Below are 18,267 nucleotides of genomic sequence, written 5' to 3'. Positions count from 1 at the left end.
TTTTTGTAGAACTAGAAAAACTTATTCTAAAATTTATATGGAAAGACAAAAGAACTAGAAAACTAACACAATTTTGAAAGAGAAAAATTAAATCAAATGTGAGGAATCACTATACCCAATTTTAAAACTTAGTATATAGTTACAGGAATCAAGAAGTGTGGTATTGGCAGAGGGATGGATACATTAGATCAATGGAAAGTAGTAGGGAACCCAGAAATAGACCCACACAAATACATCAAAGTGAGTTTTGACAAAGGTGCAAGAGTAATTATATATAGGAAGGATAGTCTTTTCAACAAATGGTACTACATCAATTGTACATCCTCCAAAAAAATGAACATCAACCAGAATCTCACACCTCATACAAAAATTAACTCACAATGGATTATAGATCTAAATGTAAAACTATAAAAAGTTTTTAGAAAAAAATAGGAGAAAATCTTTGTGACCTAAGGCTAGGCAAAGACACCTAGACATGTCACCAAAACATTCACAAAAGAAAAAAATTGATAATTGCATTTCCTTAAAATTTAAAAGTTTTTCCTTGTGAAAGACCCTGTTAAGAGAATAAAAAGACAAGCTAAAAACTGAGGGAAAATATTTTCAAACCACATATCTGATAAAGCACTCACATCTAGGATATATAAAGAATGCTCACAATCTAACAATAAAAAAAACAATCCAATTAGAAAATGGGCAGGTGACACGAATAGACATTTCACCAAAGAGGATATATGGATGGAAAATAAGCATACAAAAAGATGGTCAACATTGTTAGCCCCTAGATAAATGCAAATTAAAACCACAATGAGGCACCACTACTTTACCAATCAGAACAGCTAAAATAAAAAAAAAAAAAAAAAGTAGTGACAATAACAAATTCTAGTTAGGATGTGGAGAAACAGATCTCATGTATTTCTGGTGGGAATATAAAATGATATAGCCATTCTGGAAAATAGTTTTACATCCTATAAAAGTAAACAAACATTTAACATACAATCAGCAATTGCACTCTGAACAATTATCCCAGAGAAATGAAAACTTATGTTTACAAAAATACTTGTACACAAATATTAATAGCAGTTTTATGTGTAATAAGCCCAAACTGGAAATAACCCAGATGTCCTTCAATGGATGAATAAACTGTGGTATACTAATATTGTGAGATATTACTCACCAATAAAAGAGAATGAATTATTGATACACACAACTTGGATAATTTGCCACAGAATTATGTTCAGTGAAAGAGCCAATGCACCATTTGGTCACTCTTGGATGACAAAATTACAGACATGGAGAACAGATTAGTGAATTCCAGGGGTTAGGAATGAGATGCGGAGGGAGGAGAGTGAGTAGATGTCTAAGAAAGATCTTTACGGTAATAGAACAGTTTTGTATCTTAATTGTAGTTCTGGTTACAAAAGTGTAACATGATTAAATTGCATATAACTGTATACTCAACTGCACACACACACACACACACACACAAATGAGTGCATGTAAAGTTGGTGAAATCTGAATCTGTGGCCTGTACAATGTCAATCTCCTGGTTGATATTGTACTATAGTTATATAAGATTTTATTACTGGGGGAAGCTAGGTGAAGGGAACAAAACCTCTCTGTACTATTTTTGCAACTTCCTGCAAATATACAATTATTTAAAAATAAAAAGTTTTCTAAAAAGTGAAATAATACAAACAAAAACTGAGAGATTCCATCCTAACAAACCTGCAGTAAAATAATTTCTTCAGACAGAAGGAAATTAATCCAAACAGAATTACAAAAAGAAATGAAGATCCAAAGAAAGAATAAATATATATTGGTAAAAATATATTACCAAAAGCTGAATATGGACATACTAAAGTATATTAGTAATGCATTATGGAGTTTAAAATGAATGTAGAAATAAAATGCAACTCATCAGGGCCACCCGGTGGCGTAGCAGTTAAGTTCGCGCACTCTGCTTCGGCGGCCCGCAGGTGCGGATCCCAGGCGTGCACCTACGCACCGCTCATCAAGCCATGCTGTGGTGGCATCCCATATATAAAATATAGGAAGATGGGCACAGATGTTAGCTCAGGGCCAATCTTCCTCACCAAAAAAAAAAAAAAAATACAACTCATTAACAATGCAAAAAGCAAAGGGGATGGTAGTAAATGGAGGTTAAAGTTTAAATTACTGTCATTATGTAAGAAATGGTAAAAGAAATACTGTTGTAGACTGAAATAAGTGAAGGTTACATGTTGAAATCCGTAAGGTAACCTCCCTCAAAAAAGAGTGAAAAAAATGCATATTAAATTAAGTCAAAAGAAAGCAAGGTAAATTTAAAATAAAGAACATAAAAATTAAAGTGAAATAAAAAACATTAACACAGTAGACATAAATCTAGACATATCATAAATTATATTAAATGTAAATACACCAAGTACAAAACCAAGAATGTCAGACTGATTTTTTAAATTATATGCTTCAGAAAAGAACATAGAAAGTTGACAATAAAATCGTGGGAAAATAAGTACTATGCAAACACTAATCAAGAAAAGCTGGTGTAGCAATACAACTACCAACAATGTATATTTTAAAACAAGATATATTACTAAAGAGAAAGGAGACATTTCATAATGATAAAGGAATAAACATATACGGAACATAGGACAATTCCAAATCTGTATGCATCCAACAATTTAGCTTCAAAACTTATAAATTGTTAATATTAAAAGGAGAAATAGTCAAATCCATAATCATAGTGGAAGATTTTAACACTCCTCACTTAATACCAGATAGAACAAATACCAATAGAAATCAGTAATAATGTAAATATCCAAACAACAAAATCAACAAACCTGGTCTAATTTACATATACAGGACACGAATCCAACAACAGATGAGTAAAAATTCAGTTTGTACATACTAACCAAGATTGTCCATATTCTGGATCATAAAACAAGTCTCAATAAATGCCAAAAGAAATGAAATCATATAGACTATGATCTCTCCACAGCAGCATTTTATTGTTTACTAACAAAAAAAGATAAATAGAAAACTTCCAATTGCTTGGAAATTAAGTCCTTTCTAAATAACACAACATTCAAAGAAGAAATCATAGAGAAATTATAAAAGATTTTAGCTTGACATTAATGAAAATAATGTGAAAAACCTAAAATCTGTGAGATGCAGCTAAAACAGTAGTATTTAGAGGAAAAATTATAGCCTAAATTCATATATTAGAAAAGAAGAAATATTAAATCAATTATGTAAGTTTCCATCTCAAGAATCCAGTTAAAAGATAGTTAAACTGAACGAAAGTAGCAAAAAGAGTAGAAATCAATGAACTAGAACAACATATGTACAATTAATGAAATCAAAAGATAAATCTATCAAAATGACAAAAATGATAAATCCCCAGAAGATTGATGAAGAAAAAAATAACTCACCAATCACCAATATCAGGCATGGAAAACAGAAAATTACTATATAGACTCTACTGTTAAGGCTAATAAATTTGAAAATTTTGATGAATAGGACAAATTTCTTCAAAAACACAAGTTACCAAAACTGACTCAAGAAGAAACAGAAAATCTGAATATTCCTACTCCTATTAAGGAAATTAAATATGACATTTAAAATCTTCCCACGGAGAAAAACCCAGGCCCAGATTGTTTTACCAGTGATTTTTTTCAAATTTTAAGAAAGAAACAACACCGATCTTTCACAAATATTTGTAGAGTATAGAAAAGGGACACATTCATTTTATAAGGTCAGAATAACTATGACATAAGAACCTGAAAGGGAATTCAAAAGAAAGGAAATCTACATTCTAAGCTCTTGTTAACATAGATATAAAACTCTGAAACAACTCATTAGCAAAATATTAGCAAATCCAGCATATATAATATTAGCATATACAATAAAGCTAACACATCACAAAAGTTGCATTTATTCTAGGAAGGTTCATTTAACATTCAAAGATCAATTGATGTCTTACCACACTAATAGATAAAAAAGGGAAAAATCGCATGATCATCTCAATAGATGCATAAGAACTATGTGATAAAATTCAACACCCATTCATGATTTAAAAATATATATGCTTATAACAAATTAGGAGCAAAAGAAACTTCCTTAATCTAATAAAGAATATCTACAAAAAAACCTACAGCATGAAATGAAATGAAAATGAAAATATTCCCCCTAAGATCAGTAATGAGACAAGAAAAGCACTGTCCTTGACTTTTTTATTCAATATTGTACTGGAAGTCTATGGTGGACAGATTCCAAAGTTGTCTCCATGATCCCCATCTCCTGATATTTTTGTCCTTGCATAATGCCCTTCCCCTTCAGTGTGCAAAGGACCTGTGACATGCTTTTAACAAATACAATATGGCAAAGGTCATGGGATGTCACTTCCATGACTAAATTACATATGATTGTGACATCCATCTTTTGAGGAGACTCTCTCCCTTATTGGTTTTGAAGAAGCAAGCTGCTATCTTGTGAGATGGCCTATGGAGAGGGCCACATGGCAAGCAATGGAAGATGGCCTCTGGTCAATAGAGAGCAAAAAGCTGAGGCCCTCGATCCAACAACTTGGTAGGGAACTGAATGCTCCCAACAACCAAATAAGCTTGAAAATGGATCCTTTCCCAATCAAGCCTCAGCTGAGGCCATAGCCCTGGCAGCTGCCTTAATTGCAGTTAGTGAGACCCTGAAGCAGAAAACCCAGCTAAGCCACGACTACTCTCTTGATCCATAAATTATGAGATAATAAATGTATGTTTTTTTAAGCCACTAAGTTTGTGGTAATACTGTTACACAGCAATAAATAACTAATACAAGGTTCTAACCCATGCAATAAGGTAATAAAAAGAAATAAACATATATATATAGACATATAAACTATAAAGAAGGAAATAAAACTTTGAAGATGGCATGATTGTGTACATAGGAAAATCTACTACAGATAAACTATTTGAATTATTAATTGAATTTAAGCAAAGTCACTAGATACAAAGTCAACATATAAAAATCAATTATACTTCCATATTCCAACAAAAACCTTATAGAAAATATTTTTAATATCATTTTATCATTAAGTATCATTTATATAATTGTAAATTTTTCAATTTACAATAGCATTAAAAATATCAAATATTTATGACTAAATCTAATAAAAATGTAGAAGACTCTAGAGAGAAATCTATAAATGTTATTTAGAGAAATCAAAGAAAACCTAAGTAAATGGAGGGATATAACATGTATCATGTTCATAGATTGAACAAATCAACGTTGTCATTGTCAATGACAATGAATTAATATTGCTGTCCCTCATCAACAAGTGAAATGTCAGTTCTCCCTAACTGATCTACAGGTTCAAATTATTTCCAATTAAAATCTCAGCAAATGTTATTGTGGAATTTGACAAGCTATTTTTAAAGTTTAAATGGAAATAAAAAAGTTAATTATAAGCAAGAGAATAGAGGTAGACTGGTTAATCAAATTGAAGAATATCCATTAAATTGAATACTATATAACAATGAAAATAACAAACTACAGCTACAAGCAACATGGATGAAACTTACAAATATAACGTAGAGCAAAAGAAGCAAAATACAAACAAGTATATATGTATGATTCCATTTCTATAATTGTCAAAAACAATAGGCAAAACTAATCTATACTGTTTCCAATCAGGAGTGTTACACCTGGGGGATAAATGGTGATTGGAAGGTAACACAGAAGGGTTTCTGTGGTCTAGTAATTTTCTGTTTCTTGATTTGCGTGTTTGTTACATGGGTATAAAATTATTTCAAGGTGTACACTTAATATTTACATAGTTCCTTGATAATTCGGTAATATTACACACCAAAAAAAGAATAAAGAAGCCTTTCACATACTGATAAGGAATGATCTTTAGAGTATACTATAAAGAGAAAAAAAGTAAGATACAAAACTGCTTGTATAACATGCTACAATCTGTGTAACAGAAATATATATTTTCATATTTGCTTATAAATACACAAGAAAATTATGTTACATATAATATTGGCTTATATATGTACATAATGAATTTCACAAAAATTAATAACACTGCTTGCCTCTGCTGATGGGGACTAAGTGTCCAGGGGACAGGAATGGAAGAAAGATCCTTCACTGTATATATAACTTGCATATTTTGAATGTCAAACCAGGCAAATATGTTAACTATTCAGGAAATTTTTAAAAGAAAAATAATTCAAATTACCTTTATAAAGCAATAAAATATTTTAAATTTGGGTTATGAATTGTGTCTCCAAAAGACAACTCTGATGGATCAAATCACTAACGATTTCATAAATTATAGGATTCTTAACAAAATATTCCTTCCCTGTGGTTTAGCTACTATTCCTTAGAAGTACGCTGATGATATTAATTAGAAGAACACCACGGATAGAAAAAATAAACCATGATATAATAAGTACAAATAATTTAAAGTCTGTATATCATAGCCTACATATTGAATTTTGCTTGAAAACCATATAAAACAACTCTATGCTTTCTCCAACATTACACAATTTATAATCAGTGATAGCAAGGGCTATAATATGGCTAAAATGTGAATGTTTTATTTTATTCATTTTTCATATCATGCATGACAGAAATCAAAACAGTTTCTCTTCCATATTTAGGTTTAAATCATATCTGAAAGGAATCCAAGGATCATCCACCAGAAGCAGCTGGAATATCTAAACCTATATCTCAAAATCAAGGCTGGTTGCTGCCTTCAAAGACTATAAGACCAAAGGCTGAAGGTGCCCTATGAAAAAAACCACTAAAAGTTATAGCATAAACTATATAAACTAAATATATATACATATGTATATATATGGCATAAGCATAAGGATATATAGAAATTTACATAGTTAAATGGCTAATTTAAGAGGGCTTAGAGTTCCAAAAGATGCTTGATTAAATTCTCCTTTATAGACCTAAACCTCCCATTTACCATACATTTAAAGATAATTTTCCCCCTCCACAAAAAATTGTGATAGTTAATGATTATTCTCAAGTCAAGATAGTTAATGATTATTCTTGAATTCAAGATAATGAATTTATTTTTCTCAAAAAGATAAATATCACTTTTTGCAAACATTAAAATAGGCAATGCTTACAAAGTTCCTATGATTTAAACTTGTCCAAAATCTGTTAGCTTGCTTTTTTATGTTGCTACCAGTTAAATTCACCTCAATTGAGATAATAAAATTATAATTGGAAATCCTCACCATCAATTATTTCTTCTCCCCAAAAGGGCTGATACTGGCTCAAGACAAGGTTGACATAAGGGAACCATATTGCAGAAAAGAAACTCTATTGTAACTTTGAATGACCTCTGACTAACTAACACAGCTGGATATGCACCCTCCAGGAGGTCTAACTGCCCTGTAGATTTTATGACTCTTTTGAGTTCCTTAGGAATGTGATGACCCCCAAACAGAGCGTCTATGCTGATATCATCAATGAAAACTGAAGGATCTGGTGTGGCGACTCCCAATCTGTAACACCAGAGGGTCAACATTCCTAACCCCTGCCCCTATAACCCACCGGCCTATATAACTGCTGTAAGATTTTGTGCCCCCTTAAGATGGTTCTTTTGGACATTAGTCTGCCATCTTCCCTCTCGGTAGAAAGCTGTAATAAAATGCCCTTTCTCTGCCATCATCTCGCCTCCTGACCATTGGCTTTTGTCTTGTGGTGAGCAGATCGTGCCCTTCATGTGGTAACAGGGTCATAAAAGGGGCCAGAACATTTCCTTCAACATTCCAATTGTCAGGGGAAAAAACCCCATTGTGTCCTTTAACACAAAAGTGTAGAGCAAGATCTACTCAAATCATTGAAACAAGCAAAAAATCTTACAAATGGTAAAGAAACAGGAATATTATGACAACTCTTGACTGATCTTTAAATTTTTCAATACCCTGAAATTTCTGCTATATTATTTTAAAATTTAATATAAAATAACCAAAATTAGATCCAATCTAAAGAAAGATATCCTATCTAGTTTTAGCAAATATCTAAAATATAAATTCCCTCCTCTCAAAAAATATTGGATATAATAAAAATTTCCATTGATGCTGAATCCTAAAATACTGTGGACATAATACTCACAAATACTACTCAGAATACGGAGGGTTAATGATTTGAATAGTATAGTATGCATATGAAAAGAAAAAGTAAAAGCTTCAGGTAGAAAAAGGAAGAATGTCTGTATAGCTGCCTTCTTTTTTTCTCACCATGCCCATAAAAACAGGTTTATTTTATTAAGCTCTGTCTATATAGCAATGATTCCTTATGAACTATTACCATTCAACAAAATAAAATGAGCACTATCTTGAGTTTTCAGCAAAGACTGCCTGCCTCTATTATTCACCTCTCTCAGTTTGAACAGTACTTGCTAATCTGTATAAATTTACTTCTCAGAGGTTTCTTTTTCTTTCATTAATATCAAATTTTCCTGTGATGGCCCTTCCCATTCACTGCAAAGAGTCTGATTGTTTCCTAAATAGTAAACAAATATCAGATTATTTTATAGTTAAATTACAGAGACAGATAATAAAATACAAATTTTACTTCATTTCAGGTAGACTATCAGTTAAGTGGATGAGTGTTCTAAGCCTGGTTGAATTCAACATTAGAAACATTAAAACTGGTATAGTTTGTTACAAATAAAATCTAAACACTTTCCCCATACTCATTCATATAATTTTCTCTTTCTGATTATTAATATTTCATTATAAAACGGAAGAATCTGAATTTTGATCAAATAACCATCTTTGAAAACATTAATCTTGGATGTGTAGTGCTGCTCAACAATTAGTACCAACATTTTTGAATACCTAAAACTTTTGTTTCAATATTTTTTTAAACAAAAAAAATTTAAGCAAAAGGGTGAAAGTGTAGGAAGTAACTGCCACGATGAAAAGGCGTAGAAGTACATTTAGTATTTACTTAACTTTTAAATTTTAGGTCAAGGTTTTCAACTCCCTGGCCTAGGGAAAAGAACACATCATTGCTGAAGTGCTGGTTTGTAGTGAGAAGAACAAAAATGTTAGGAGTTCCCCATTAGTAGATGACTGAATCTATATCAATTATGAATTTTCTATGAAAATAAACTATTATAAAGCAAGCATAAGCATTAAATTATTTCTAGCTATTAAGATTATGAAAAAAAAAAAAAGTCTTTCAAAAGCTAACCTGAAACTCACTCCGGAAATAATTTTATTGTACATTAAGAAATTGTTTAACTCATACATTCTTACCGTTCTCGGTTAAATTTAAGAGAATGAAGAATAGCTGGCCTTTTTTGTCTAAGATTCCACAAATGAAGTGTATCATCTGAACTTGCACTGACCAAAGCACCCTGAACAAAAAGAAGACAAAGTGAGTGAGTGATTTACTTAATTTAGGGTTTTTTGTGAAGCAAAAACAACGAGCTGAACAATTTACTGAATTTTTCACTGCTGGAAGAGTTATTTGTTTCTATATCACCTAGAGATACAAGAAGAGACAACTGCACATATTTCAATCAGGAAGGCTAAGAATGCTGAGAGTGGAAGAAGCAAGTGAACTACTACATATGGATTAGTCAGGATGACTAGCTCAAGGAATATGCATTTACCAGTGGAAAGAAATAATTATTGTAAGCATCATTGTGACTATTAAGAATTTTTTGTGGGCCAGCCCTGGTGGCCTAGTGGTTAAGTTCAGTACGCTCTGCTTCGGCTGGCCAGGTTCGGTTCTCAGGCACGGACCTACACCACTCATCAGTGACCATGCTGTGGCAGTGGCCCACATACAAAACAGAGGAAGACTGGCAACAGATGTTAGCTCAGGGAGTATTTTCTTCAGAAAAGAAAAAGAATTTTTTGTATCTTCTTTGGGAAGAAGATACAATCAAAAAAATTTGATTTTTTTGTTTCTTCTAGTCACACATATACTACACATAGCTTTACAAAGAAGCAAATATCCAACCCAGTTTTACAACTGCAATCTGATCATATAAAAATTCACCATTTGTAAGAATTTTCTACATAGTTGGAAAATATATATTCTTCCTAAAAAAGTATATCTGGTATATTTTAATTTGTTTTTATAGTTCAAGAAGCTTCATCTATGATAAAAGAAAACATCTATAATAAAAGAAAACATTTTTCAAACAGGAATTCAGTATAACTATAAAAATAATACTAACATTCTTTTTTATACAAAATCTCCAAATATAATTAATCCTATTTCAAATACAATAGGATGTTTTCTACCTCTTAATATGGCAGATACCATATGGACAGATAACTAGCTGCCATGTATGACTTCATATATATGCCTAACTATTTATTTCACTGAGTTAAGTAAGATTATCGTAAACTATGTCAGAACTTTTAGCATTATGAGTTTTCTGGCTAAAAATGTCAATGCTTGCCCTATGACAGAGCCTGAAGCTACTCTAGAGTATTGAATGGGTTCTGTAAAAGTGATCTTGCAGAATCACGGTCCTCCTGAGATACCTAAAATTCTTTTCATATTTTCCAGAGAACTCTGTTACAAGTAACCTTTCATAGTTTATAACACTAATCACAGATATTAAAATGATTATCCCATTTAGATGCCAGGAAGAACTATATTGATATTCCTAGAATTTATTTCTTCTTTAGGAATTAGAGGAGAGAAGAAAATAGGAATCAAAATGCTCTTTTTGTGTGTGTGTTAGGAATTAGAGGAGAGAAGAAAATAGGAATCAAAATGCTTCCTTTTGTGTGAGGAAGATGATCCCTGAGCTAACATCTGTGCCATCGTCCTCTACTTGGTATATGGGACACTGCCACAGCACGGCTTGATGAGCAGTGTGCAGGTCCACGCCTGGGATCCGAATTTGCGAACCCCGAGCTGCCAAAGCGGAGCGCACCACTATGCCACCAGGCCAGCCCCCAAAAATGCTCTTTCATAAAAATTCCTAAGACAAAAATGCTCATACATCCTACGATGGTTCTCTTTCTATTGTTTGCCCGTGATTTTTGTCTCAAAGAATAGCTTTTAAAACACCAATCATAATCAGAGACTATATCCTTTAAAAACGTTAAAAATTTTATATAATTTGCATATGTAATAAATACACGTATTCAAAGAGATACACATTGGTATATACATTTTAACATGAACTCATAGATAATTACATTCCATACAATAAAATGTACCCTACATATGCCCGGAGGATTTCTATGTTTGTTTGCTTGCTTTACTTGTAAACTGTTCCCAAATGTTTCATATATACAAACTGGAAATTTATTAGGGTTGCTTAGAAGTGCCTGATGAGCTACAGTTTTTTTTCTTTGAGATATAAGATACGGATCTCATTTCTCAGGAAAGTGGAAATTCACTTAGGATAGGATAGAACTTGATATATGAAATTAATAAAACACTCTCTACAGTAAATAGTTATGTGCTATGCAAAAGATATAACATGCCAAAGGCAACAGAATTAAAATAAAGCAGCATACGTTCAATAATAGTATAATAGCTAAATAAATCTAGAGAGGAAGTCAATATTACTAATTATCTGATAAAACTAGGGGTAACATCATTGGAGGGAAGTATAACAGCACCAACAGAGATATAAGACACATGAAAGTAAGCACATCAGCAGGGTGTCTAGGGCTCATTTACAAAAGCAAAGTGAATCTACAAGAAGCACTGCTAACGAAGATCTGTGAAAAGATTAAAAACTGAATAAAAACACCAGTCATGAGGTCAGAAACTGGGAAGTCTGGAAAAAGGTATAGAAGCTGAGTATGAGGTAGATCAAGGTGAGTAGTTCAGGATAGACAATGTAAACAATGGAAGGATGCTGAAGGCTTGTCTGTACTTATTCTTAGTTATGTAGAACAGAGGTAAACTTAGGGCCTTGAAGACAATTCTCAGAGGGTTGGACCCAGAGAAAATCACCTGGAAACAATTTATGCCTGCCAGTACACATCCATGCAGAAGGCAAAAGGCTGAGATCGCTCAACTAGGAGCTACAGAGTAACACTGAGACTTCAAAAAGGTTATCATTCTAGATACTAATGACTGGTTATCATAATAAAATATTTTTAAAAAACATTTTCCCTTTTCTTCCTTATCTCCTTCTCTCATTTTGGTACCCCATAGCAAGTATGCCTACAAGGTAAAATATGCTAGGTTTGTGAATAAGGAGACTCTCACAGCCTTCTGACAAAGACTTTGAGCCAAGAGAAGTAAATAGTGGACATATGCCAATATCACAAATTTCTCATGCCTCAGGTATCTCTAATACAATGTTCTTTGAGCAATTTTATCCATGTTTACGATTATAAACTCTTAGAAAGAGATATATACGCACATATATGAAGACATTGAATAAAAGATCTTGTTCATGTTGTAAGAAAACAACCAGTGGTATTTCATCTGTTTTCCTCAAGGCACTGAGTTCAATCTGCTAAGTGCCTGAGTTTGGTATGGCACAAACTCTTAAAGCATTTTTGCATTGACTGGCTCACTTAAAACAGCTCTAGAAAACTCAAGGATCCACTGTAAAAATCTGAGTCTAGAAGGCCTTAATTAGCCTTCAAGTAATGGAAGGTCTGCAATCTTTCCAAGCTTTATAAATACATACTTTGTCTTTAGGGAGTTCCTCATCACCATAGGTCTATAAAAATAGGGCTAGAGTACGTAGCCAATTGTCATAATAGCTATGGATACATAAATAAATACAAATGCTTTCATTTACCAACAAATGCATACGGAGATATAGACAGATAAAAGAGTCCATAGGTAAATAAGTAAAAAAGATTATTTCATGGAAGATAAAGACAAAACATGAAGCTAGTGCTGGATTATAAAATTTAAGTTGGTAGGAGAAGAGTGTGTAGAAGGAAGCTTTAATGATCAGTAAGACAATCCAAGGATTTTAGTAAATTTTTATAAACTATTTAAATAATTAATCTATAAATAATGCTACACAATCACAATAACAGAATCTTCTGGTATATACAAGCTTTTCCCTTTTAATAGACTGACAAATACAGGAGTACAGTCCTTTATGAAAAATGTGACCATGAATAATATTGCATTCATATATATCTTTAAGCATTTAGAATCATAGTATAAAAAAGATAATATCAACTAATGCAGTGTGTGTGTGTGTGTGTGTGTGTGTGTGGTAAACAGTCAAGAAAATCCTTACCTCATTGATCAAGAATTGGAGCTGCAGGACAGCTGCACCACTTTCATGTTGGCAATAACAATCAACACCAGGTCTCCCGAGTCTAATATAATAAAAGTCAAGGATTCTAACATATTAATTAGCACCAATATTAATGAGTAAAAAGAAATTAACTTACTAGCAACTAATGTTTTGCTTTTTAGTCATCCTTATTTTTGTAAATAAAGAATTGAAAAATCTTAGTCTTAGTTGATGCAAATTACATTATACAGCATAAGACGTCAGCAAAATGGCCAAATAAGACATATTGCTAGCACCTATTTCCCCCAACAATAATTTGGCATACATGCACAGAAAAAAGTGTCTCCCTGGGAGCTTTGGATGCAGGTAGGAGACTGTGAAACCCCGGTGCAGTCCAAGAGTTAAGAGAGCTGTTTTGAGAAGACAGGCTCAAACCCAGGTGGCTGACTCACTGACTGTGGTTTCAGCTACAGAAAAGGAAATAGCTCCCTACCCCTGAGAACTTGGCCATAGCCCTGTTTGCCTTTGTGTCTGTTACCAACATATGCTATATGCCAGGGACCCAGAGGAGTCACACCCACCCATGCATCAGGTAATAGGTATACAGACCTTGGTCCTGGCTGTGGACCCGGAAGTGCCCTTGGAACCAGCTCCAGCTCCTCTCAGCTGCAGTGTGGGAGCCACTGGAGATAAACCTGCCAAATTTGGTCAGACGGTAGATTCTGAAATGGCCCCGTAACTGGGTTCCAACCCATCTCAGTCACAGTCTAGGAAAAATCTTGCTGGCACAGGGATTTTTGATTACTGAATCAATCTCCTTACTAGTAATTGGTCTATTCAGATTTTCTATTTCTTCCTGATTCAGTCGTGGTAGGTTGTATGTTTCTAAGTATTTTTCCATTTCTTCTAGGTTGTCCAATTTGTTGACATGTAGTTGTTCATAGTAGCCTCTTATGATCTTTCGTATTTCTGTGGTATCAGTTGTAACGTCTCCTTTTCCATTTATAATTTTGTTGATTTGGATCCTCTTTTTCCCTTGATTGGTCTAGCTAATGGATTGTCAATTTTGTTTATCTTTTCAAAGAACCAATTCTTAGTTTGGTTAATCTTTTCTATTGCTTTTCTGTTCTCTTTTTCATTTATTTCTGCTCTAATCTTTATTATTTCCTTCCTTCTGCTAGCTTTGGGCTCAGTTTGTTCTTCTTTTTCTACTTCCTTAAGGCATAGAGTTAGGTTGTTTATTTGGGATCTTTCTTGCTTCTTAATGTAGGTGTTTATTGTTATGAAATTCCCTCTTAGAACTGCTTTTGCAGCATCCTATAAGTTCTGGTATGTTGTTTCCATTTTCATTTGTCTCAAGAACTTTTATTTCCCCTTTTATTTCTTCTTTGATCCACTGGTTGTTCAAAAGTGTTATTTATTTAATGTATTCATAAATTTTCCAGTTTTCCTCTTCTTATTATTTCTAGTTTCATGCCATTGTGGCCAAAGAAAATACTTGGTATGATTTCAATCTTCTTGATTTGCTAAGACTTGCTTTATGGTCTAACATATGGTCTATCCCAGAAAATGTTTCACGTGCATTTGAGAAGTATGTGTATTCTGCTGTTGTTGAATAGAATGTTTCGTATATGTCTGTTAAGTCCATTTGGTCTATAGTGTTTTTTAAATCCACTGTTTCCTTATTGATTCTCGTCTGAATGATCTATCTATTGTTGAGAGTGGGGCATTCAAGTCCCCAACTATTATTGTATTGCTGTTTATTCTCCTTTTAGATCTGTTACTTTTTGCTTTATATATTTAGGTGCTCTGATTTGGGGTGCAAAAATATTTACAATTGTTATATCTTCTTGATGGATTGACCCCTTTACCATTATATAATGACCTTCTTTGTCTCTTTTGACCATTTTTAACTTAAAGTCTATTTTGTCCTATATAATTATAGCCATCCCTGCTTTTTCTGATTACCATTTGCTTGAAATGTCTTTTTCCATCCCTTCACTCTCAGTCTATGTGGGTCTTTAATGCTAAAGTGAGTCTCTTATAGGCAGCATCATTGGATCTTGTTTTTTAATCCACTCAGCCATTCCATGTCTTTTGATTGGAGAATTTAATCCATTTACTGCCATTTTGTTAATTGTTTTCTGGTTGTTTTGTAGATCTATTGTTCCTTGTTTCTTATCTTGCTGTCTTTTTTTTATGTCTTTTGGTATCATTATGCTTTGACTTCTTTATCATGTTCTTTTGTGTAATTGCTACAGGTTTTTTTCCTTGTAGTTACCATAAGGCTTACATAAAATATCTTAAAATTATAACACTCTATTTTTAGCTGATAACAACTTAACTTCAATAGAATTCCTAAACTTTACACTTTTACTTTTCCTTCCCCTCATATTTCAGGTTATTTCTATTAGAATTTACATATTTTTATATTGTGTAACTAATAACAGATTATTGCGTTATGGTTATTATTACTAGGCTCATTTTTTTCAACTTTTAAACTGAAGTTGTAGGGCCGGCCCCATGGCTTAGCGGTTAAGTGCACGCGCTCCACTACTGGCGGCCCGGGTTCGGATCCCGGGCGTGCACCGACACACCACTTCTCCAGCCATGCTGAGGCCGCGTCCCACATACAGCAACTAGAAGGATGTGCAGCTATGACATACAACTATCTACTGGGGCTTTGGGGAAAATAAATAAATAAAATTATAAAAAAAATAAATAAATAAACTGAAGTTGTAAGTGAATTACGCACCACCATTGCCCAATTACAGAATCTAACTTTGACTATATATTTATCATTACCAATGAGTTTTACACTACCTGTTTATATTTTTATGATGTTAATTAGCGTCCTTTTACTTCGACTCAAAGAAGTCCCTTTAGCATTTCTTACTGTAAGGCAGGTCTAATGGTAATGAACTCGCTCAGCTTTTGTTCATTTGGGAAAGTCTTTATCCCTCTTTCATTCCTGTCCTGAAGGACACCTTTGCCAGGTATAGTATTCTTGGTTGACAGTTTTTTCTTTCAATATTTTGAATATGTCATCCCATTCTCTTCTGGCCTGAAATGTGTCTGTTGAAAAATCCACCTATAATTTTATGAGGGGAAGGGTTCCCTTGTGCATAACTTCTCTCTTTTCCTTTGCTGTTTTTAAAATTCTTTCTTTGTCTTTGACTTTTGACAATTTAATTATAATGTGTCTTGGTGTAGCCCTATTCAGGTTAAACCTATTTGGTGTCTTTTGGGCCTCATGGATCTGGATGTTCATTTCTCTCCCCAGATTCAGGAAGTTTTCAGTCATCGTTTCTTGAAATATACTTTCTGTCCCTTCATCTTTCTCTTCTTATTCTGAAATTCCCATAGTGCAAATATTGTTTCTTTTCATTGTGTCCCATAAGTCTCATATGCTTTCTTCACTCATTTTCATTCTTGTTTTCTTTTTGCTCCTCTGACTTGATAATTTCTAATGTCCTATCCTTCTGTTTGCTAATTCTTTCTTTTGCATGATCAAGTCTGGTTTTGAAATTCTCTATTGAATTCTTCAGTTCAGTTATTGTATTTTTCAACTCCAGGATTTCTGTTGGTTTTTTTTTTTTTTTTTGATGGTTTCTATTCCTTTGTTGAACTCCTCAATTTGTTCACACATCATTTTCCTACTTTTGTTTAGTTGTTTGTATGTTCTTGTAGTTCACTAAACTTCTTTAAGAGGATTATTCTGAATTATTTGTCTAACAGTTCACAGAGCTCCATTTCTTTAGAATCAGTATTAGAGCTTTATTACTTTCCTTTAGTAGAGTCATATTTACCTTTTTTTCATGAGTCTTGATTACTTATGTTGGTATCTGCACATTTGAGTAATCAGATTTCTCTTCCAGACTTTACAGGTTTGCTTTGGCAGAATCAGATCTTCACCAGTCAGCTCACTTTGGGTTTCTGGGCATGTCTGCTGGTAATGTCCTTGTGCCTGCTATTATGGTCTATTTGGGGGCAAGGCAACCGTTTGAGCTCTGAGGTCAGGGATGTGGAGTATGCCACTGGCCAAAAACAATTGGATATGACTGCCGACTTCATTCCCTACCCAAAAGAGGCTGTAGGATGGGCTCCATAGTTGCCTGGATTCTCTGGTCAGGCCTACTAGACAGTCAGAACTGGGTACTATATTCAATAGTAGATGGGGTTATGAATGAGGTTCCCTTCCCTGGCAGGGCAACAGGTCAGGATCGAGGGTCTGTACAGCTCATTGTTTGGGGACCTGAATCAGGCAAGAGTTTGTACTGAATTCCTTGGTCAGGCGAGGCCACTGATTTTGCCCTACAGATGGAGAAAGCCAAGGCTGTGCTCTCTGTTCAAGTGCCACTGTAAGCAGGGCTGTTGGATGGGCTATGCAGCTCCCCAAGTGCTCTGGTTAGGTTTCGTGATAGGGCAGGCTGAAGGTTGTATTCAGCAATGAGAGGGAGGAGCTATGAATTAGTTTCCCTGCCCAGGGACAGAGGGAGAAGCAGTTCTAAAGCCAGTAAAGCTCTTTATTTGTTGTCTTAACTCAAGCCAACTCAAGCCCCATGTTCCCTGGCCAAACAGGCCACTCGTTTTGCTCTGCAGACTATCAGCTCTGCCCAGCCATCTCTCAGCTCAGGCGTTGCTGGTTACACAGCTTCCCAGTACTCTCACCAGCCCCTTTGGTCAGAGGAGACAAGGAGACACTCTCCACAGTGAGTGGGGCTATGTCTCAGTTTCCTTGTCTGGGCAGGATGGGGAGAGGCCAGTCCAGGCAACTCCTAATTTTTCCCAAACAGGCTTTCCAGTCCAGAGGGGCTGGGAGCTACCCTCAGCCTTGGCTATGAATTAATCCCCCTGCCTGGGCATAGCAGGGAAACCCTCCACATCCAGTACTGGCCTTGCTCTGGAGAGGATCAGCTCCACCTACCAGCCTCTCAGCTCAAATGTTGCTGGGCCACAAAGCTTCCAGGTGTTCTTGCCAGCCTCTTGGCCAGATGGGGCCAGGAGACACTCTCTCCAGGAGGTGGGGCTATGAC

The 18,267-nt window shown here is 34.2% G+C and overlaps 1 protein-coding gene across 2 annotated transcripts in view; it reads right to left on the bottom strand.

Annotated features, from left to right (window-relative positions):
* STXBP5L (syntaxin binding protein 5L) overlaps nt 1-18,267 on the bottom strand; it is a 338,252-nt gene that overhangs the window by 249,966 nt on the left and 70,019 nt on the right. For both annotated transcript variants that reach the window (XM_087439668.1, XM_087439669.1), the window contains exons 3-4: nt 13,232-13,313; nt 9,294-9,394 (exon numbers count right to left, since the gene is read on the bottom strand). In XM_087439668.1, coding sequence (XP_087295794.1) covers nt 9,294-9,394; nt 13,232-13,313 — 183 coding nt within the window. The remainder of the gene's footprint in view (nt 1-9,293; nt 9,395-13,231; nt 13,314-18,267) is intronic.

The sequence above is a fragment of the Ceratotherium simum genome, chromosome 15, assembly GCF_057802395.1.
Source record: "Ceratotherium simum simum isolate JZ-2026a chromosome 15, ASM5780239v1, whole genome shotgun sequence".
NCBI lineage: Eukaryota > Metazoa > Chordata > Mammalia > Perissodactyla > Rhinocerotidae > Ceratotherium > Ceratotherium simum.
Note: the sequence above shows the minus strand (reverse complement) of the source record. Positions and strands in the feature narration are given on the sequence as shown.